The sequence below is a fragment of the Maniola hyperantus genome, chromosome 23 (genome assembly GCF_902806685.2).
Source record: "Maniola hyperantus chromosome 23, iAphHyp1.2, whole genome shotgun sequence".
Taxonomy (NCBI): Eukaryota; Metazoa; Arthropoda; class Insecta; order Lepidoptera; family Nymphalidae; genus Maniola; species Maniola hyperantus.
The window spans coordinates 9,989,114-10,012,945 of NC_048558.1; the positions used below are offsets into that span (position 1 = coordinate 9,989,114).

General features: G+C 43.8%; 1 protein-coding gene across 1 annotated transcript in view; it reads right to left on the minus strand.

Annotated features, from left to right (window-relative positions):
- LOC117993090 (epidermal growth factor receptor kinase substrate 8-like protein 1) overlaps positions 1-23,832 on the minus strand; it is a 61,642-nt gene that overhangs the window by 17,488 nt on the left and 20,322 nt on the right. The window contains exons 2-5 of the mRNA XM_034980821.2: positions 16,109-16,393; positions 15,726-15,796; positions 15,047-15,258; positions 12,986-13,085 (exon numbers count right to left, since the gene is read on the minus strand). Coding sequence (XP_034836712.1) covers positions 12,986-13,085; positions 15,047-15,258; positions 15,726-15,796; positions 16,109-16,316 — 591 coding nt within the window. The 5' untranslated portion in view covers positions 16,317-16,393. The remainder of the gene's footprint in view (positions 1-12,985; positions 13,086-15,046; positions 15,259-15,725; positions 15,797-16,108; positions 16,394-23,832) is intronic.

Here is a 23,832-nt window from a genome sequence, read left to right on the forward strand (position 1 = left end):
ATCGCGCAGCAGGATCTGAGATATTCGATACAAACTTCAACCGCTAATCAAAGTCATTACCCAAAATAGGTCTCTGTTAACTAATCGTTATAAACAGCTACGAGAACAACCCTTAATCTTGAAGAAAACTTTGTCGCCCAGAGGTTCTCAAGCAGGTTTAGAATAGCACGGCCACATGTAACAACAACACGCTGAGGAAGACTATTATCTACTATATATCGTGTACAGTGTGACTTGTGAAGTTAGCAAACGCCACATTTGCCTGACACGTCGTGTAGTTAGTGTCCATATTCAGAAGGGAAGTTGGTCGACGGGTATCGCGGATCGGCAACTTGCATCACATTTACATTTTTTTTAAAGAATATTAGCCAATGATGACTAATATTCCCCTTTCCCCTCCGACTAAGCGTTAAGCTTGTGCTAGGAGTAGGTGCGACAGTTATAGTGCAACGGGTGGGATATGAACCAGCGACCTTTCGAATTTCAGTCCGCTCCTCTAACCGTTATGCTATTGAGACGCAATGCGCTGTAACCACCATAAACACCATAAACAGAAACGATCGTTGCTTATGTTAGAATGTTGAATAGCAAGCTCTTCAAAGCTAATTGAAACAGTAATATCATTTCTGTGAAGTAGGTAAGTAGGTACTTAATTAAGTATAGTTGTTATTTACTGTCAATTCCGGAATACAAAATCACCATCAACATAATATTTAGTGTTATTTACTGTCAATTCCAGAATACAAAATCACCATCAACATAATATTTAGTGTTATTTACTGTCAATTCCGGAATACAAAATCACCATCAACATAATATTTAGTGTTATTTACTGTCAATTCCGGAATACAAAATCACCATCAACATAATATTTAGTGTTATTTACTGTCAATTCCGGAATACAAAATCACCATCAACATAATATTTAGTGTTATTTACTGTCAATTCCGGAATACAAAATCACCATCAACATAATATTTAGTGTTATTTACTGTCAATTCCGGAATACAAAATCACCATCAACATAATATTTAGTGTTATTTACTGTCAATTCCGGAATACAAAATCACCATCAACATAATATTTAGTGTTATTTACTGTCAATTCCGGAATACAAAATCACCATCAACATAATATTTAGTGTTATTTACTGTCAATTCCGGAATACAAAATCACCATCAACATAATATTTAGTGTTATTTACTGTCAATTCCGGAATACAAAATCACCATCAACATAATATTTAGTGTTATTTACTGTCAATTCCGGAATACAAAATCACCATCAACATAATATTTAGTGTTATTTACTGTCAATTCCGGAATACAAAATCACCATCAACATAATATTAGTGTTATTTACTGTCAATTCCGGAATACAAAATCACCATCAACATAATATTTAGTGTTATTTACTGTCAATTCCGGAATACAAAATCACCATCAACATAATATTTAGTGTTATTTACTGTCAATTCCGGAATACAAAATCACCATCAACATAATATTTAGTGTTATTTACTGTCAATTCCGGAATACAAAATCACCATCAACATAATATTTAGTGTTATTTACTGTCAATTCCGGAATACAAAATCACCATCAACATAATATTTAGTGTTATTTACTGTCAATTCCGGAATACAAAATCACCATCAACATAATATTTAGTGTTATTTACTGTCAATTCCGGAATACAAAATCACCATCAACATAATATTTAGTGTTATTTACTGTCAATTCCGGAATACAAAATCACCATCAACATAATATTTAGTGTTATTTACTGTCAATTCCGGAATACAAAATCACCATCAACATAATATTTAGTGTTATTTACTGTCAATTCCGGAATACAAAATCACCATCAACATAATATTTAGTGTTATTTACTGTCAATTCCGGAATACAAAATCACCATCAACATAATATTTAGTGTTATTTACTGTCAATTCCGGAATACAAAATCACCATCAACATAATATTTAGTGTTATTTACTGTCAATTCCGGAATACAAAATCACCATCAACATAATATTTAGTGTTATTTACTGTCAATTCCGGAATACAAAATCACCATCAACATAATATTTAGTGTTATTTACTGTCAATTCCGGAATACAAAATCATCATCAACATAATATTTAGTGTTATTTACTGTCAATTCCGGAATACAAAATCACCATCAACATAATATTTAGTGTTATTTACTGTCAATTCCGGAATACAAAATCACCATCAACATAATATTTAGTGTTATTTACTGTCAATTCCGGAATACAAAATCACCATCAACATAATATTTAGTGTTATTTACTGTCAATTCCGGAATACAAAATCACCATCAACATAATATTTAGTGTTATTTACTGTCAATTCCGGAATACAAAATCACCATCAACATAATATTTAGTGTTATTTACTGTCAATTCCGGAATACAAAATCACCATCAACATAATATTTAGTGTTATTTACTGTCAATTCCGGAATACAAAATCACCATCAACATAATATTTAGTGTTATTTACTGTCAATTCCGGAATACAAAATCACCATCAACATAATATTTAGTGTTATTTACTGTCAATTCCGGAATACAAAATCACCATCAACATAATATTTAGTGTTATTTACTGTCAATTCCGGAATACAAAATCACCATCAACATAATATTTAGTGTTATTTACTGTCAATTCCGGAATACAAAATCACCATCAACATAATATTTAGTGTTATTTACTGTCAATTCCGGAATACAAAATCACCATCAACATAATATTTAGTGTTATTTACTGTCAATTCCGGAATACAAAATCACCATCAACATAATATTTAGTGTTATTTACTGTCAATTCCGGAATACAAAATCACCATCAACATAATATTTAGTGTTATTTACTGTCAATTCCGGAATACAAAATCATCATCAACATAATATTTAGTGTTATTTACTGTCAATTCCGGAATACAAAATCACCATCAACATAATATTTAGTGTTATTTACTGTCAATTCCGGAATACAAAATCACCATCAACATAATATTTAGTGTTATTTACTGTCAATTCCGGAATACAAAATCACCATCAACATAATATTTAGTGTTATTTACTGTCAATTCCGGAATACAAAATCACCATCAACATAATATTTAGTGTTATTTACTGTCAATTCCGGAATACAAATCACCATCAACATAATATTTAGTGTTATTTACTGTCAATTCCGGAATACAAAATCACCATCAACATAATATTTAGTGTTATTTACTGTCAATTCCGGAATACAAAATCACCATCAACATAATATTTAGTGTTATTTACTGTCAATTCCGGAATACAAAATCACCATCAACATAATATTTAGTGTTATTTACTGTCAATTCCGGAATACAAAATCACCATCAACATAATATTTAGTGTTATTTACTGTCAATTCCGGAATACAAAATCACCATCAACATAATATTTAGTGTTATTTACTGTCAATTCCGGAATACAAAATCACCATCAACATAATATTTAGTGTTATTTACTGTCAATTCCGGAATACAAAATCACCATCAACATAATATTTAGTGTTATTTACTGTCAATTCCGGAATACAAAATCACCATCAACATAATATTTAGTGTTATTTACTGTCAATTCCGGAATACAAAATCACCATCAACATAATATTTAGTGTTATTTACTGTCAATTCCGGAATACAAAATCACCATCAACATAATATTTAGTGTTATTTACTGTCAATTCCGGAATACAAAATCACCATCAACATAATATTTAGTGTTATTTACTGTCAATTCCGGAATACAAAATCACCATCAACATAATATTTAGTGTTATTTGTCAGTCGGAATGTAATCAAATAGTTTTCGCAATGAAAGCAATCGATTGTTAGCGCTTATCACTAATTGATAATACTGCTGATAACGCGCGAGTGATAACGAAGCCACGCCGGACTCTGCGACGTTTGTACATTTTTGTGTTTGAATGGTTTAGTCAAGTGAGATATCTCGCGTGATGAATTATTGTCATGAAGTGAGATATCTTGTGTGATGACACATTGTCATGAAGTAAGATATCTTGCGTGATGACATATTGTCATGAAGTGAGATATCTTGCGTGATGACATATTGTCATGAAGTGAGATATCTTGCGTGATGACATATTGTCATGAAGTGAGATATCTTGCGTGATGACATATTGTCATGAAGTGAGATATCTTGCGTGATGACATATTGTGATGAAGTGAGATATCTTGCGTGATGACATATTGTGATGAAGTGAGATATCTTGCGTGATGACATATTGTCATGAAGTGAGATATCTTGCGTGATGACATATTGTCATGAAGTGAGATATCTTGCGTGATGACATATTGTGATGAAGTGAGATATCTTGCGTGATGACATATTGTGATGAAGTGAGATATCTTGCGTGATGACATATTGTCATGAAGTGAGATATCTTGCGTGATGACATATTGTGATGAAGTGAGATATCTTGCGTGATGACATATTGTGATGAAGTGAGATATCTTGCGTGATGACATGTCATGAAAAGTCGTGGACGGAGAAATAAATAATTTAATTCATGATGTTTCCACGTATTTAATCCTCAATTTATAATGAACAACTATAGTCCGCGACAGGTTGAGATTGCCACCCGCGCTACCCGGTACCGGGTTAGCGCGGGGGCTGTGCGGGTGTGCGGGGCGACCCCACCCCGATTGCCATCTCGACCTGTCGCGCCCTATAGATCGATGCAAAAAATCACGTCGATCCGTTGCTCCGGTGACTAAGGGACAAACCAACAAACAAAATACACGTTGGCGTTCCTATTATTGTGTGTAGTGATTCGTTTGTTTTGATAATTCCAAACTTGAAAATAAATACACATAATATCAATGAGATCCGACATACAGATCCTCAAATTGTGTCAAATCCTCCCATCTCAAATCCTCAAGTGCCAGACATTCGTTATTTTATCAAAGCTGAAACTTTCTCTTTTTCGATTTCTAATAAGTAAAAAAAAAAAAAGTACTACTTCGAAAAAATATAAAAATTAGACTTTATACCTTGTCGTAATATTTTTTCACCTCAATAACTGTTATCTCCTGTTGTCAAAGCCACCATGATCCAGATTTCATAGTGGCCGATCGTTCCTCCCAGTGTTGGGAACAATACGCAGAGTAACTTTCAGCTTTTATAAAATGACGAAGGTCTGGCACGCGCTAGCTCTCTCTCTATGAGGGAACAACGCAGGAAGATTCTAAACTACATTTTAATATTTTCTACAGTTTTAACTGTAGTTAACCGATGTGAGTGCGACGCGTCACGCGACAGAACATTGCTGATGTGAGTGCGACGCGTCACGCGACGGAACATTGCTGATTTGAGTGCGACGCGTCACGCGACGGAACATTGCTGATGTGAGTGCGACGCGTCACGCGACGGAACATTGCTGATGTGAGTGCGACGCGTCACGCGACGGAACATTGCTGATGTGAGTGCGACGCGTCACGCGACGGAACATTGCTGATGTGAGTGCGACGCGTCACGCGACGGAACATTGCTGATGTGAGTGCGACGCGTCACGCGATGGAACATTGCTGATGTGAGTGCGACGCGTCACGCGACGGAACATTGCTGATGTGAGTGCGACGCGTCACGCGACGGAACATTGCTGATGTGAGTGCGACGCGTCACGCGACGGAACATTGCTGATGTGAGTGCGACGCGTCACGCGACGGAACATTGCTGATGTGAGTGCGACGCGTCACGCGACGGAACATTGCTGATGTGAGTGCGACGCGTCACGCGACGGAACTTTGCTGATGTGAGTGCGACGCGTCACGCGACGGAACATTGCTGATGTGAGTGCGACGCGTCACGCGACGGAACATTGCTGATGTGAGTGCGACGCGTCACGCGACGGAACATTGCTGATGTGAGTGCGACGCGTCACGCGACGGAACATTGCTGATGTGAGTGCGACGCGTCACGCGATGGAACATTGCTGATGTGAGTGCGACGCGTCACGCGACGGAACATTGCTGATGTGAGTGCGACGCGTCACGCGACGGAACATTGCTGATGTGAGTGCGACGCGTCACGCGATGGAACATTGCTGATGTGAGTGCGACGCGTCACGCGACGGAACATTGCTGATGTGAGTGCGACGCGTCACGCGACGGAACATTGCTGATGTGAGTGCGACGCGTCACGCGATGGAACATTGCTGATGTGAGTGCGACGCGTCACGCGACGGAACATTGCTGATGTGAGTGCGACGCGTCACGCGATGGAACATTGCTGATGTGAGTGCGACGCGTCACGCGACGGAACATTGCTGATGTGAGTGCGACGCGTCACGCGACGGAACTTTGCTGATGTGAGTGTGTCATATCACGATTAAAATATAGCCATGAATATTATGCTAAAATTTACCTAATCATAAACTTGGAGTCTAAAATAAATATTTGTAGTAATATTTTGAACAGAATCGTTATGCCGCGACAGGATACAACGTCAATGTTACCCGACTCGAAAGGTTATGATTTGATAGTATCTTATTGTAATGTAAATCATCAATTATATTATGTCATTAATTAATGTAGTAATACAATAATAGGTAAACCGTCAATACATGTTGCAAATAATATTATTTAAGTAAAGTAATAATAATGTCAACAATCTTAATGTTGGTATGGTTGGTATCACATAAATAATTACGAAAAATATCATGTGACAGTGGCCCGCCGATTTGTTTTACGATGGAGAGGTTATAAAACCACGCTACACCGACGAGAGGGACACAGTCTCTTGATATAATTGTTCAGGACACTGATAGCCGTGGGAAAATGATAAGCATTCAACCCCGAACGTATGGGCATTTATTCGAAATAGCTTTGCACTTATATACTATTACACTGGTCCGGTACTTTAGCGTGAACGATCGTACTGGTAACGCCATCTATTATGAAACGGATAAACTATTAACAATTCTATGTTCCATTAATTAGTTATTATTTTGATGCAGTAAATTGGACATACCGCCCGCCAAGGACTAAATAGTCCTTCAAAATATGAGTAAATTAAATAAAACATTACTTGCTTAAGGAAGGAACAAGCATAAACTAAGCTAAACAACTTCCACCCTGCAATTAGTAATTTAACTTCACAAAGATCAAAGAAAATCATGACTTAAATTGACTTCTTCATCTTTAACCTCTAATCTATCTTAATTATGTGTAAACAATAACATTTAATCTAAATATGCTATATACGATCAAAATATATAAGAATAATCACTGATGGTCGTTTTAATCACAAAAAGCCTATTACCAAACACCAACAAATTTTGGAACTATCTAAACATACAAAAACTTCTCAATTGATTAAAATTAAACATTACAAAAGCAGATTTCTTAAAAACTATACATGCAATTCATCATTGTGAGAAATTACCGGGATGATACGAAGCTTGAAGTTGGACGTTGAATAATTAAGGAATCTTTATAACGAAAACACAAGTGACCACAGGCTTAATTTTATCTTCCCGGCATGGACGTCTACTACCCTGCCGTAATTTCATTCAGTAGAGGGTAAGTTGTCCCTTTGCACTCAAACCACATCCATTTGCAACTCCAATGGTTTCACGTTTCACTTGTACTCTTGAATATAATACTCGCTAATCGACTTGTACGTCAAGTACTACTGAAACTGAGAGATAAGTATCATTTGCGTAAATTGCCATGGACGCAACCTACTCATTTGGGCTTGTTTTTACTTAGGTATAATCGTGTCGTTAACAACGATTCACCGATTCGCAATATTCCTCTTTTGTCCAGAAAGGGATTAAGGGCGATTGATTTGCTGTTCTTGGGATCAGTTTGAATCTTTAGAACTTGATAATAGCTTTACTGAATGACTAAGATTGATGCTTTAGGATACAGATTGAAAGTAACTATTTTACTTCATTTGCGGTGACTTGTGAGGTGAGACAAGCTAACAAATGATTTCTTAGTTAGATAACACAGGACGGACTTGATCCGTGCATTTAAGTTAGTCATTATTTTTAAGGTTTCAGAGGCTTCGATAAACAGGTAAGATTGTACATTGCCATTCAAAGAGACAAATCTCAGAGACACAATTGCAGCGTACAGCATGTTAAATGAATTGGTAAGTTCGGGTGATTCCACATAGTTATTCCCATCTGATCCGTAAAGCCAGCAAGTTCTATGGAGATGAACCAATTTAGTTAATTGGATTTTATAGCGATACCATTTTTCTAAGAGTCCCTTTAGGACATTGTTACCACCATCAAGCTCAGTCAAACACAATTTCGGCTGTAAACCCTTTGGAGTTATTATAGTACACTTGGCGATCCAAACTATAAAATTATATAAACACCAAATTATGAAAATACTAATTTTGGTTTTAGTTTCAGGTGCAGCTGATTCATCGAGCAACTTCATCGTATAATTGTATTCATCAGACCGGCGGTTCCAGGTAAGTCCTAAACTATCATCTTCCTTTATTTCCAGTTCCCTTCCTTTGTTTCCTTTTAACGCTTCTACTGATTATAACTTATTACTTGACCATTTTTGCAATATGAATACTTCTTTTCCTAGTAAAGAATTTAAATGTTCATAATCTTTAATTGTGTCAGTTTCAGATTGACAACCGGCCCTAAGGTGCATGGAGACATCTTGTTTGGCTCTGTCTACAGCTCGAATAAAGACACTGGAATTCTTTGTGATGTTCTGCAGAACCTTGCCTGCTAAATATGATTCACGTAATCGTCCGAATGTGACTCTTGACCATCTACAGTCTTTAATTTCAGAATAGTTATTGTCGAGTAACCCTGAGCTTTGATAGTCTAGGTGTTTCAATGCAACTTTGATTTGCCTATACATTCTGATACTGCATGCAGTAAGGCATATGAGGAAAACGTGCAAGCGCATAATTATGTACCGAAGCTCTGGTCGTAATGTAAGCCCATCCATCAGAGGTTCATTGAGCGCCACATCATTAGCACTGCGATCGGCTTCACTGAGTTTGACTTTGTTGGTTCGGCTATTATGTCCACATCTCTCGACAGTGTTAGTAGAAATACGGAAAGGTACTTCTTCGACGTAACGACTAGGCTGCTCTCTACTTCTAGGTGCATTAAGATGATTTTTAACTGTTTTATTTTCAGCACACTTCTTCTTTCTGTTTTCTTTTGAGATGGTTTTACGCATCCAATTAGGTTTGGATTCTAGCGTGACATGCATGTTCAAAATTCTGTTGTGACGTTTTGGATTCTCCTCGCCACCTACCTGACCCGAGAGTATCCATCCGAGGTAAGTATCCTGCGCAATTATTGATTCTTTAGGATGTTTTATTAACCCTTGTTTCAGAATACTGCTATAAACATCTGCACCTAATAAAATGTCTATTTCATTAGAGACATTATACTGCGGATCAGCTAGTACAAGTTGGTTTAAATCTGCCCAATATGGCAGAACAAATTTTCTTTCAGGTAAAAGTGAGGTGATCTTGTTTAATACATGAGCCTTTATCTCCAACTTATGGGCTGGGTCATGAAGTGGCTGCATATTGACCATCACTACGTGTTTAGAAACTATGTTATGGTGACCCCCACCTAGCCCTGACACGCAACTTTTTTCAGCGATCTTATCTAAACGTAAAAGTTGGACAGCTGCTTCTGAGATAAAGGAGGCTTGAGATCCTTGGTCTACTAGAGCTCTCATTACATGTGGATGATTATTTTGGGACTCGACCTTAACTAAAGCAGTAGGCAATAAGATTTGGCTGCGTAATTGTCCCATTGCAAAATGAGAAGCAATATTATTGGCCTCATTCGTTGGATAAACTTCTTCTTCACCTTCTTAGGTTTGCTCATCATCTTCATCAGTCTCCGGCGCTTCCGTGGCTTTTCTATGGAGAAGAGTATGGTGCCTATTTTTGCAAATACGGCAGGTTGTTGGTACACGGCAAGTTTTTACTGTGTGATTAATACCTAGGCAGTTAACACAAAGTCCTAATGACTTCACGATTTCCTGGCGACGGGATACGTCTTCGTTGTTAAATTTGTGACATGAAAATAATTTGTGGTTTTCAGTGCAGTGCGGACAAGTTACTTCTGAAATGGCATGTAAGGATTTTGAATTATTAGACGTATAAGGGGTAGTTTTAGTTTTAAATTTAACTGGCTCTACGAATTCTAGAGCTCGAAATCGACATTCCAAAAAATCTTTTAATTGAGTAAAAGTGGGTAATTCATTGCTTAAACTGTTAACATGTAATTCCCACTGTTTCCGAGTCTCACCGTCCAACTTCAGGCTTACAATAAATATTATGATAATGTCCCAAGATTCTACCTTAATACCTAAATTGGACAACTCGTGCATGCAATCGGATGTGGTATCAAGGAGGTCCTTAAGACCGTTAGAGGATTCACTAGTCATCACCCGTTGATTGAATAACCGTTTAAGTACACAATTTGAGATAAACCGCTTATTGTTATACCTATTCTGCAATAAGTCCCAACATTTTGTGTAATTTGCTTGCGTTATAGGAATATGTTTTATTAACTGTTCCGCTTCTTCTTTGAGTTGAGTTTTCAAATAATGTAAGCGTTGGACGTCATCTAAAGCAGAGTTGTTATGCACTAAAGATACGAAAAGATCTTTAAATGACGACCATTCGGCATAATTCCCGCTAAATAAAGGTAGCGAGATTTTCGGTAACCGAACAACAGGCATTTTAGGCGCGTTACAGGAAGAACAGTCGAGGTTTGTAGTGTTTACACTTGGTGAACTCAACAAAGACTTCAACTCGCTCTTATAGTCTAAATAACTTTCATAACCTACACTGAAGACATCACTTTTGAAGTAACTTTCTTTCAAATCCTTCATATCATAACTGGAAACTATGCTCTCATGCTTGTTCGAAAATCGTTTGACTATCTCCTCTAATCCTTCTATTCTTGCCATGATGTATGACTCTGTGATTCGCTCTTTAGGTGATTTTTTAAAATTGATTCTTCCTCTTTCTATTTGATTTTTTAAATCTTGCATAATCCTTAAATCAGATTCCATCTTCACTTTTACTTAGCGCTCCTTTTGCCGTTCAGATTCAATTTAGTATGTAAGTGTTAACCACTGCTTCTGACTTTATGCTAAGTCCAATTATTTTTCTAAGTGTTTGAAACTCTAAATCTCAAGGCAAATTTGGGCATAGGTTCCCCGTCTGGTTGCTTTTTAGCGAATTATACTAAGTCCTAGCTAACACTTTGAAATTTCACAAGTCATGCATTAATTTTCTAAGTTAACTTGGTTTACTCACAGTTAGCACTTTACTACTTTGTCCACTTCACTCAATTGAAATTTCCGCTTGTTGTCCGGTATTTCCACTGGTGGCGCCACCGGATCCCGTCACCGCTGCCTTTGTGCGAACGACAGCTGTCACTTCTATTTGACAGCTGTCATAACTTCTCTCAAATGTCGGCTGTCACTGCTGATGGTTTGCCAGTGTCAATTTTACAGCTGTCACTATAATCCACTTAGTAAACATAAAACAATAAGAATACTTTATGACAATGTACCAATATTGGTCAAAAAACGCTCCGACTTTGAAGGACCTTTTTCAGGACACTGATAGCCGTGGGAAAATGATAAGCATTCAACCCCGAACGTATGGGCATTTATTCGAAATAGCTTTGCACTTGTATACTATTACACTGGTCCGGTACTTTAGCGTGAACGATCGTACTGGTAACGCCATCTATTATGAAACGGATAAACTATTAACAATTCTATGTTCCATTTAGTTATTATTTTGATGCAGTAAATTGGACAATAATTCTAATGGTGAAGTTCTTGACTCCAGAGTGAACACAGGGCGGCGAGTTACTAAAAGTTAAGTATTCTTATATTTTATTGTAAATTGTAATGTATGGTAATCCGGTTTGCCTTATTTATTATAACCATGTACCAAATATGTTTAGATATTATGTTATGTATTATGGAATGTTGTAATGCTTTAAAAGATGTGTGTTGTGGAGTTTCTTTGCCCATTTCTTCTCCACAACGAAACACCTTTGGAAACGGGTGGTAGATTCATTTTAATATGAAATAGACCTATGCTGAGAAATACAACAAAATACAGATAGGTCTATAAAGATTAAAGTATTAAAGATCTTTCAATAAATGATTAATTATTATTCGACTTAGTTGGTTTTACTTCTGTATTTATTACCTACCCTCTTTTGCTAATTAATTATTTTAGACATTGAGATAAAAGTAAACATTAGGTTGTTAGCTTCTAATTATTAGAAGCCTGTTTAGATGATTAGGATTCTTACTTTGAAATAATACAGCAGATGCTCTGCTTGATTTTAATAACTTAATATTGGCCTTACCTGACAAAATTTACAACTACCTACATTTTTTAATAATTGATAGATGATAACTTTCATTAGTAATCATTAACTTTTATTAATCATCGCTATTAAAGCCCACTGTTTTAACTCTTCTTTTTATCAAATCTCACAAGTGCGACGCGTCACGCGACGGAACTTTGCTGATGTGAGTGCGACGCGTCACGCGACGGAACATTGCTGATGTGAGTGCGACGCGTCACGCGACGAAACATTGCTGATGTGAATGCGACGCGTCACGCGACGGAACTTTGCTGATTTTTCATAACAATGGTGTCGTTTAAGATATTTTTGTCATCCATTATTATATTCAGCAAAAGTTCAAAAGTATTGGAGGTCAGCACAACTTCAGTTCCAAAGATTACGAAATTGCAGTTTGTAGAAGTGGTAAGGCCGTTGGTAAACATTCTCACTAAGATTGGGCATGATCATTGCTCAAGGCGCCCACGGAAATGATCCTGCCCTTGGTAAAAAATTTTTAGGCATCAAGCAAATTTGACGGGATTAAGAAAGTGATAAAGAGCTATTACCTGCCGCCTCGGTCTCTCCGTGTCACTCTCCCGCTCCCTCTCCCGCTCGCGCTCGATCACGAAGTCGCGGCCGCCCTCCGAGCCTCCGCCGCCGACCCCTCTGCACAAACACAGCACATTTGGTAACTGTTCCTACAGCCAGCGCATACAACTACAACTTGGCCATGCGCGGCGCCTGCTAGAATGTAGAACGGTTCGTAGCGAGACATCTATCACCATAGAATCGCTGATGAACCAAATATAATCTAATACTTCTGACGGACAAAGTTCCAGGATTTAATCTGAAAAACTAAGCATTTTGTTGAGTTTCTCCAACACGCTTTCTTCTTCGTACTTCCTGTGATTCAGGGCAGCTCGAGTGCTGCAACAACTTCTATTTATCTGCTGGACTAAACCCGTCGGGAGAGGGCTCTAGTCCAGCTGTGGACTATTATAGGATGATGATGTTAAGTAACGGTAAGACACTATGAATATCTACGTGTTAGGTTATGGTTTGCCACTTGCGTCCCTGATGTGTGCCTGAAGTCAGTCTGTGCATCGAGTGTTAACCGAAACTGGCAAAGGAACAGGAAGGCTTCGTCGGACGTGCCATCGGACGACACACTACCAGCGCCCCTCTCGTGTGGCCAGCTGGTGGACTACTGAGTACCTGATCAGATCTTCGCGAGCCGCGAGGCCATCTTTCTATCGATAAGATTAAGCGCTTAATAAATACCTATCAGGAATAGGTAGTAGGAGGGATCGGTTGCTTCAGTATCTTGTTTGTAGTCCGCAATGTTACAGAGTTACATGCTGCTCAGGCCCCTAGCATCAAACTGGCCATTATTGCATTGAACTCAGCGCAAGGCAATGATAACATAATATAATGGGCATGAGACTATGAGCTAAACTGTGGGTAGATTCAATAGACGGTCCAAAAGCTATCGTTGAATTTATTTAATTAAAAATCCTTTCTGTTTCTATTACTGACTACTGTAGCTAATTTAGTGTACAAGTGATGGCCGCTCGTGGTAGACACAGCATAAGGGGACGAGCTCAAGGCTTCCGATGTCGTAGGGGCCAACATTCGGTGCCAAAACATCGTGACACCCAGCAGCAGGGTTGTTGCGCAAACATTTCCTTTGACTTGAGACAAAGTGCGGCGAAATTTAAAGTTTCACTCTTTTCAGTGCTACATTCTGATTTCTGATGTTTTTATTCCTGTTTTATTGGTTTTCCCGACGAGTCTCAAACTCTATGTGCCTAATGCACTTCATATTTAAAGTCAAAAATTCAGTACCACTGATTTTAATTTGACGAGGTTTCCGCTTGGAGCGTCTAACTGTAGATGAACGCTTTCAAGTTGTCCACATCCATTTTGCTTTAACGCTGAATTGTGTGGGTGCTCAAATCCCATGAACGTTGGTGCGATGTGGAATCTCACACCAAGCACCAGGTAGGTACTGAGGAATTTTGAGATAATAACTCGAAGATTACCGAGGCAGAGTGAGAGTGTACTCACTTAAGGGCGTTGAGCTCCTCGACGAGTATCTGCGCGCCCACGTCGTGGCACTGGAAGATGTGCAGCTCGCGGCGCGCGCCGGGCGAGCCGCCGCCGCCCTCGGGCGCGCTCACCACGAAGCGGAGGGAGAGGGAACTCACTTGAGCGCGTTTAGCTCCTCGACGAGCGTCTGCGCGCCCACGTCGTGGCACTGGAAGATGTGCAGCTCGCGGCGCGCGCCGGGCGAGCCACCGCCGCCCTCGGGCGCGCCCACCACAAAGCGGAGGGAGAGGGAACTCACTTGAGCGCGTTTAGCTCCTCGACGAGCGTCTGCGCGCCCACGTCGTGGCACTGGAAGATGTGCAGCTCGCGGCGCGCGCCGGGCGAGCCGCCGCCGCCCTCGGGCGCGCCCACCACGAAGCGGAGGGAGAGGGAACTCACTTGAGCGCGTTTAGCTCCTCGACGAGCGTCTGCGCGCCCACGTCGTGGCACTGGAAGATGTGCAGCTCGCGGCGCGCGCCGGGCGAGCCGCCGCCGCCCTCGGGCGCGCCCACCACGAAGCGGAGGGAGAGGGAACTCACTTGAGCGCGTTTAGCTCCTCGACGAGCGTCTGCGCGCCCACGTCGTGGCACTGGAAGATGTGCAGCTCGCGGCGCGCGCCGGGCGAGCCGCCGCCGCCCTCGGGCGCGCCCACCACGAAGGCCAGCACGTTGTTGTACAGCTCGGCCGGCTCGGGCGACGTGAAGGCGGTGGGCGAGTGCACCCACGACGCGGGAAAGCGCTCCATTATTGACTGCAACATTACCAAAAATACCTTCAGGAAAAGGGCAAAAGTTCTTGCATCCATCCATCCAGGAACACATCGTACACCCTGAGGAAGCTACTATAATTCCAGCCAGGAAAGCAAGGGTTTATAGTTAGCGGCGATTACAATGGTTCGGAGATGGTCGAATATGGATGATAGGTATAATATTAACTCAAAGCCCTGCTCGGTCGCAGAAGCACGAGAGCAGAAGGCAAGGACGCGGGAGCAACCCATTGTTAGGATCTCGGGAACAGACAGCAGTCCTTGCGCCTCGTTCAGCTATTTGACACCCTACTTCTTCGTTGTAAGATTCCGGCATGATATTTTAGTTGTGTCTCACTCTGCGGTCTAGGGAGGGATCATGAGGGATCTCTCCAATTATATAGATGTGAGCAAAATAGAGATCAAAGTTTTATGTTCTTCGAGTACATTGTTGAATAGAACGGGCAACTCACCCCAGTCTCGTAGTCCATCACAAGGACCCACTGCTCCTCTAAACACAGCTGCATTTTCTGGCTCCATATTCCTGAAAAGGAGATTGAGTTTATTTATTACTTGTGCCTTTTTGAGTTTATCTAACTTTTACAAGTGCTTTTGAATCGTTAAAAAAAATTTACCAAGATTGAATCTAACCATCGAAATTGTACTCCTCACTCCTCCTCAAGCATATCAGCGAGGCATCAAGGCTTTCTTTCCCTCAGATGAAGGGAAAGAAAGCCTCTCAGGGAAGGAAAAATAGAAGGAAAGAAACGAAGTCTTATTCCTCATCAGGAATGCTGACGTGTAGAGGAGCTTAGGAATGCAACACAGAGAGAGAAGATTATCAAGTAAGAGTTACCATTAGTCTTCTCCAGCTGCAGCAGTCTCCGCATGCCGTCCGCCGGGTACACGATGCCGGTCTCCCGGGTGACGGTGAAGGTGGCCAGGTGCTCCAGCACGTAGGCGCTCCTCCTCAGCCCCGCGAGCGTGTCGAACTCGTCCAGCGCCCGCGCGGCCGTGGCGTCCGACGCCCTCCCCCTCGCACCCGCCGCGCTGCGTAGCGCCATCCCGCTCGCACGCTCTCACCAACAAGTACCCCCGCGCATGGTGGGAGCTGGGGAATTGTCTTCTTCTCTAGTGATACCTGCAACAATCGATACGAAATGTTAGTGGGTCGTATTTAACGCGGCGCGGCGGCGGTTGCTTGAAATACTAACTACAGATTCCAAAAATATTATGTTGGCGACTAATCATAGAAACATAGGAACTTGTTTATATGATTGTGGGTATCTTTCCATTAAAAATATATCTGACAAAGAGAATTATTTATTAGCGACTGATTTAAATTAGGGTTGGGGGAATTAGGGAAATGCTAGTACTAGGAGGGAGATTGAGAGAGATGGGGTAAATGTAGGGGTGATGGGGGAAGGCAAAGGGAGGTGTGGGAAGAGATGGGAGAAGCAAGGGTTGATGGGGGTAAGTGGGGGAAGTAGGTGGAGTTTGATTAAGGGGGGGGGGGGGGGGTGGAAGAAGGTAGGGGGGGGTAGGAATCGATGGGGAAGCAGGGGGAGATTGAGATCGATGGGTGGATAGGGGAGATGGGGAATCAGGGGAAGAAGGGGGAGATAGGGGAAGTCAGGCAGGTGGGGGGAGGTTGAGTAGATGTGGGGGAGGTGAAGGGAGATCAAACTCACCTTCTTTTCTCACCTTCCATCACCGAGCCCTCCTATCTCCCCTCACCTCCCCCATCATATATCTCCTCTTCCCCACCTTCTACTTCTCCTGGGCTCACCCTACACCTCCCCCCCTCCCCTCACTTCCTCCCTCTCCTCATACTTCCCCCTATTTCTGCCTTCCACTTCCGACTACGAAATTCTTAGTCGCAATCCGGAGTTATTTGATGGTTTTACATCTCCGTGCTTCGAAAAGCACGTATAGCCGTTGGTCCTGCGTCCACGTCCGTCCGTACGTCGGATTGCGAGACTGTCCAAACGAATGGAATTTCCTCAGCATGATGGTGGGCGGAGTTGTCTCTCTTTGTGGACAACCTCCAGCTCCTCGGTGTGCGGAGTGATGTTCCAGGTTGTCTTGAGCATTTCCCTTGTAACTGCGGTTAGGTGGTCGCTTCCTGCTTGAGAGCTTAAGTTTCGGAACCATATGTTAACAATTAAACTCTCAAATTACTAAATCAACCCGTATATTCATTCAACTGTTGCTTGCTTGGATTCTAAACTGAAAGTGTCGTCCCGCGTGACGCGTCGCCGGTCGCCTCTCGTCGCCTCGGAGGGGCGGTGACGTCACGACCGCACACGTAGCAACCAACACCGGACTTGAAACGTGGTGTTGCCAACACATACAAGCCAGTGGAGCAGGCGGCAGGCATACCCAGCACTTTACACAGCGACATTTGCGCTACAGCTGGTAATTTGGTGCTGCAGAGGGTCACACGTGGTGGTTCCCGCTGGCAGGTGGCAGGTGGCAGGTGGCAGGTGGTAGGTGCGAAGTGCGAACACGTTAGTGTAGGAAGAGAGTACGACGTGTGAACTGTATTGTGCGAGCGTTTCACTTTACCGTTACAAGGGCGCACCTATCTAACCTACTTGCTGAGTTTCCGCACCGACCGCACCGACCGCACCGACCGCGCACCGGGGGACTAGCACGGACGGTGTGATTGTCACATTACAATGATCACGATGTTGTAGCGCAAGTGGCACGATGGAGTGGATGGGATTCAAATCCTTTGTGCGGATGTCAGTGCAGCGTTAGCTTTGTGCGGATGTCAGTGCAGCGTTAGCTTTGTGCGGATGTCAGTGCAGCGTTAGCTTTGTGCGGATGTCAGTGCAGCGTTAGCTTTGTGCGGATGTCAGTGCAGCGTTAGCTTTGTGCGGATGTCAGTGCAGCGTTAGCTTTGTGCGGATGTCAGTGCAGCGTTAGCTTTGTGCGGATGTCAGTGCAGCGTTAGCTTTGTGCGGATGTCAGTGCAGCGTTAGCTTTGTGCGGACGTCAGTGCAGCGTTAGCTTTGTGCGGATGTCAGTGCAGCGTTAGCTTTGTGCGGATGTCAGTGCAGCGTTAGCTTTGTGCGGATGTCAGTGCAGCGTTAGCTTTGTGCGGATGTCAGTGCAGCGTTAGCTTTGTGCGGATGTCAGTGCAGCGTTAGCTTTGTGCGGATGTCAGTGCAGCGTTAGCTTTGTGCGGATGTCAGTGCAGCGTTAGCTTTGTGCGGATGTCAGTGCAGCGTTAGCTTTGTGCGGATGTCAGTGCAGCGTTAGCTTTGTGCGGATGTCAGTGCAGCGTTAGCTTTGTGCGGATGTCAGTGCAGCGTTAGCTTTGTGCGGATGTCAGTGCAGCGTTAGCTTTGTGCGGATGTCAGTGCAGCGTTAGCTTTGTGCGGATGTCAGTGCAGCGTTAGCTTTGTGCGGATGTCAGTGCAGCGTTAGCTTTGTGCGGATGTCAGTGCAGCGTTAGCTTTGTGCGGATGTCAGTGCAGCGTTAGCTTTGTGCGGATGTCAGTGCAGCGTTAGCTTTGTGCGGACGTCAGTGCAGCGTTAGCTTTGTGCGGATGTCAGTGCAGCGTTAGCTTTGTGCGGACGTCAGTGCAGCGTTAGCTTTGTGCGGATGTCAGTGCAGCGTTAGCTTTGTGCGGATGTCAGTGCAGCGTTAGCTTTGTGCGGATGTCAGTGCAGCGTTAGCTTTGTGCGGATGTCAGTGCAGCGTTAGCTTTGTGCGGATGTCAGTGCAGCGTTAGCTTTGTGCGGATGTCAGTGCAGCGTTAGCTTTGTGCGGATGTCAGTGCAGCGTTAGCTTTGTGCGGATGTCAGTGCAGCGTTAGCTTTGTGCGGATGTCAGTGCAGCGTTAGCTTTGTGCGGATGTCAGTGCAGCGTTAGCTTTGTGCGGATGTCAGTGCAGCGTTAGCTTTGTGCGGATGTCAGTGCAGCGTTAGCTTTGTGCGGATGTCAGTGCAGCGTTAGCTTTGTGCGGATGTCAGTGCAGCGTTAGCTTTGTGCGGATGTCAGTGCAGCGTTAGCTTTGTGCGGATGTCAGTGCAGCGTTAGCTTTGTGCGGATGTCAGTGCAGCGTAATGTTGGGGCTTCGATCAGTTTACTTTGAAGATTATACCTACCTAAGTACCTAGGTATGAATGTTATTTGTAGAACTGAAGCGACTGTCGCCGAATTCGTAGTAAGTATTTAACACTAGTAGGTACTTATTATATTTTAGCACTAGTATTGAATATTAATATTGAACCCTATAAAGCATTCTGTGCCGAACAGCCAGAGATATATGGATTGCAATGCCACCATAGCACGGTTTGTGTACGTAGGTAAACAGGAATGACCGTCAGTGTCCAAAGGTGCTAAGATATGGCAGGCAGCGCTGGTATGCGTGTATGAGTTTCCACATTACCTGCGCTATCTGTTTCACATAATAGCATGTAAGGCGTTTCTAGTGTTCCGAAGTTCCCTTCCCTTAGTTCCGAAGTGTGCCACATTCCCACGGCGGCGCGGCGGCGGCAGTTTGTTGTGTTGTTGTCGACACTTTCTCCGCAAGTGCGATGCTTTCAGAACAACACGGATCGGCTCTCCACTCGACAGAGGCCTCTTTGTCCCTCGCTCCATACAAAAGTAGTTTCATTCTCGTTTAAACTCAACTAAAGTCAATGAAATTTTGTAGACATGTTTTAGAAACTAATATCTGTCTATGGTTCAGGTTCGAGCGAGGTAGTTGCCAGATTTCCGTAAAAATGTAGTTTGATCGGTTAGTATACAAACGAGAGTCAAACTACGTTTGTATGGAGCGCACTGCGATTAGACCCCCTCAATGAGGCGGACAAATAAACACCTTTGCATAGTTTATGCCTACTTAACTACTAACGTGTACGTTTCCGCGTCGAAAGTGACTAGTTTATACATACCTACCTACTACGTGCTGGTGCATCCATAATGAGGTACTTTACGCATACCTACTTACAATTTAAATAATGATAGGAATATACTTAATTATATTTAAGTTTGTCGCTAGAACCGCGATGTGCCGAGCCGTTTGTGTAGATTGTAGGTACTCTCTCTTACTCTCTCCAATACTCTTACTGTACTGTATTGTAGGAGGTACTCGTATGTGTCACATACAATTTGGTTGCATACGAGTTGGTAGGTGAGTCGCGTGTATGTATGCAACTCATTTACACACACACACACACACACAAGCGCACAGCATTCCTACTACTCTTGTCTGCGAACGTAAACGATTTTGCACATCGTTAAACCTTATACGTACCTATTTATTTTATTTTTATTTATTGAACCAGCAACAGAATCATACAAAACGAAATGACATTACTCAAATCCTCGGTGCCAAGTTATTACGATCATCGAGGCATCAAGATCACACTGCGGGCTCGATCAACTGGCCGCACCGTGACAACCCGACCGACAGACGCAACATTCTGTGACACCAAATACTCATCCCACATCGAGGCATCAAGATCACACTGCGGGCTCGATCAACTGGCCGCACCGTGACAACCCGACCGACAGACGCAACATTCTGTGACACCAAATACTCATCCCACATCGAGGCATCAAGATCACACTGCGGGCTCGATCAACTGGCCGCACCGTGACAACCCGACCGACAGACGCAACATTCTGTGACACCAAATACTCATCCCACATCGAGGCATCAAGATCACACTGCGGGCTCGATCAACTGGCCGCACCGTGACAACCCGACCGACAGACGCAACATTCTGTGACACCAAATACTCATCCCACATCGAGGCATCAAGATCACACTGCGGGCTCGATCAACTGGCCGCACCGTGACAACCCGACCGACAGACGCAACATTCTGTGACACCAAATACTCATCCCACATCGAGGCATCAAGATCACACTGCGGGCTCGATCAACTGGCCGCACCGTGACAACCCGACCGACAGACGCAACATTCTGTGACACCAAATACTCATCCCACATCGAGGCATCAAGATCACACTGCGGGCTCGATCAACTGGCCGCACCGTGACAACCCGACCGACAGACGCAACATTCTGTGACACCAAATACTCATCCCACATCGAGGCATCAAGATCACACTGCGGGCTCGATCAACTGGCCGCACCGTGACAACCCGACCGACAGACGCAACATTCTGTGACACCAAATACTCATCCCACATCGAGGCATCAAGATCACACTGCGGGCTCGATCAACTGGCCGCACCGTGACAACCCGACCGACAGACGCAACATTCTGTGACACCAAATACTCATCCCACATCGAGGCATCAAGATCACACTGCGGGCTCGATCAACTGGCCGCACCGTGACAACCCGACCGACAGACGCAACATTCTGTGACACCAAATACTCATCCCACATCGAGGCATCAAGATCACACTGCGGGCTCGATCAACTGGCCGCACCGTGACAACCCGACCGACAGACGCAACATTCTGTGACACCAAATACTCATCCCACATCGAGGCATCAAGATCACACTGCGGGCTCGATCAACTGGCCGCACCGTGACAACCCGACCGACAGACGCAACATTCTGTGACACCAAATACTCATCCCACATCGAGGCATCAAGATCACACTGCGGGCTCGATCAACTGGCCGCACCGTGACAACCCGACCGACAGACGCAACATTCTGTGACACCAAATACTCATCCCACATCGAGGCATCAAGATCACACTGCGGGCTCGATCAACTGGCCGCACCGTGACAACCCGACCGACAGACGCAACATTCTGTGACACCAAATACTCATCCCACATCGAGGCATCAAGATCACACTGCGGGCTCGATCAACTGGCCGCACCGTGACAACCCGACCGACAGACGCAACATTCTGTGACACCAAATACTCATCCCACATCGAGGCATCAAGATCACACTGCGGGCTCGATCAACTGGCCGCACCGTGACAACCCGACCGACAGACGCAACATTCTGTGACACCAAATACTCATCCCACATCGAGGCATCAAGATCACACTGCGGGCTCGATCAACTGGCCGCACCGTGACAACCCGACCGACAGACGCAACATTCTGTGACACCAAATACTCATCCCACATCGAGGCATCAAGATCACACTGCGGGCTCGATCAACTGGCCGCACCGTGACAACCCGACCGACAGACGCAACATTCTGTGACACCAAATACTCATCCCACATCGAGGCATCAAGATCACACTGCGGGCTCGATCAACTGGCCGCACCGTGACAACCCGACCGACAGACGCAACATTCTGTGACACCAAATACTCATCCCACATCGAGGCATCAAGATCACACTGCGGGCTCGATCAACTGGCCGCACCGTGACAACCCGACCGACAGACGCAACATTCTGTGACACCAAATACTCATCCCACATCGAGGCATCAAGATCACACTGCGGGCTCGATCAACTGGCCGCACCGTGACAACCCGACCGACAGACGCAACATTCTGTGACACCAAATACTCATCCCACATCGAGGCATCAAGATCACACTGCGGGCTCGATCAACTGGCCGCACCGTGACAACCCGACCGACAGACGCAACATTCTGTGACACCAAATACTCATCCCACATCGAGGCATCAAGATCACACTGCGGGCTCGATCAACTGGCCGCACCGTGACAACCCGACCGACAGACGCAACATTCTGTGACACCAAATACTCATCCCACATCGAGGCATCAAGATCACACTGCGGGCTCGATCAACTGGCCGCACCGTGACAACCCGACCGACAGACGCAACATTCTGTGACACCAAATACTCATCCCACATCGAGGCATCAAGATCACACTGCGGGCTCGATCAACTGGCCGCACCGTGACAACCCGACCGACAGACGCAACATTCTGTGACACCAAATACTCATCCCACATCGAGGCATCAAGATCACACTGCGGGCTCGATCAACTGGCCGCACCGTGACAACCCGACCGACAGACGCAACATTCTGTGACACCAAATACTCATCCCACATCGAGGCATCAAGATCACACTGCGGGCTCGATCAACTGGCCGCACCGTGACAACCCGACCGACAGACGCAACATTCTGTGACACCAAATACTCATCCCACATCGAGGCATCAAGATCACACTGCGGGCTCGATCAACTGGCCGCACCGTGACAACCCGACCGACAGACGCAACATTCTGTGACACCAAATACTCATCCCACATCGAGGCATCAAGATCACACTGCGGGCTCGATCAACTGGCCGCACCGTGACAACCCGACCGACAGACGCAACATTCTGTGACACCAAATACTCATCCCACATCGAGGCATCAAGATCACACTGCGGGCTCGATCAACTGGCCGCACCGTGACAACCCGACCGACAGACGCAACATTCTGTGACACCAAATACTCATCCCACATCGAGGCATCAAGATCACACTGCGGGCTCGATCAACTGGCCGCACCGTGACAACCCGACCGACAGACGCAACATTCTGTGACACCAAATACTCATCCCACATCGAGGCATCAAGATCACACTGCGGGCTCGATCAACTGGCCGCACCGTGACAACCCGACCGACAGACGCAACATTCTGTGAC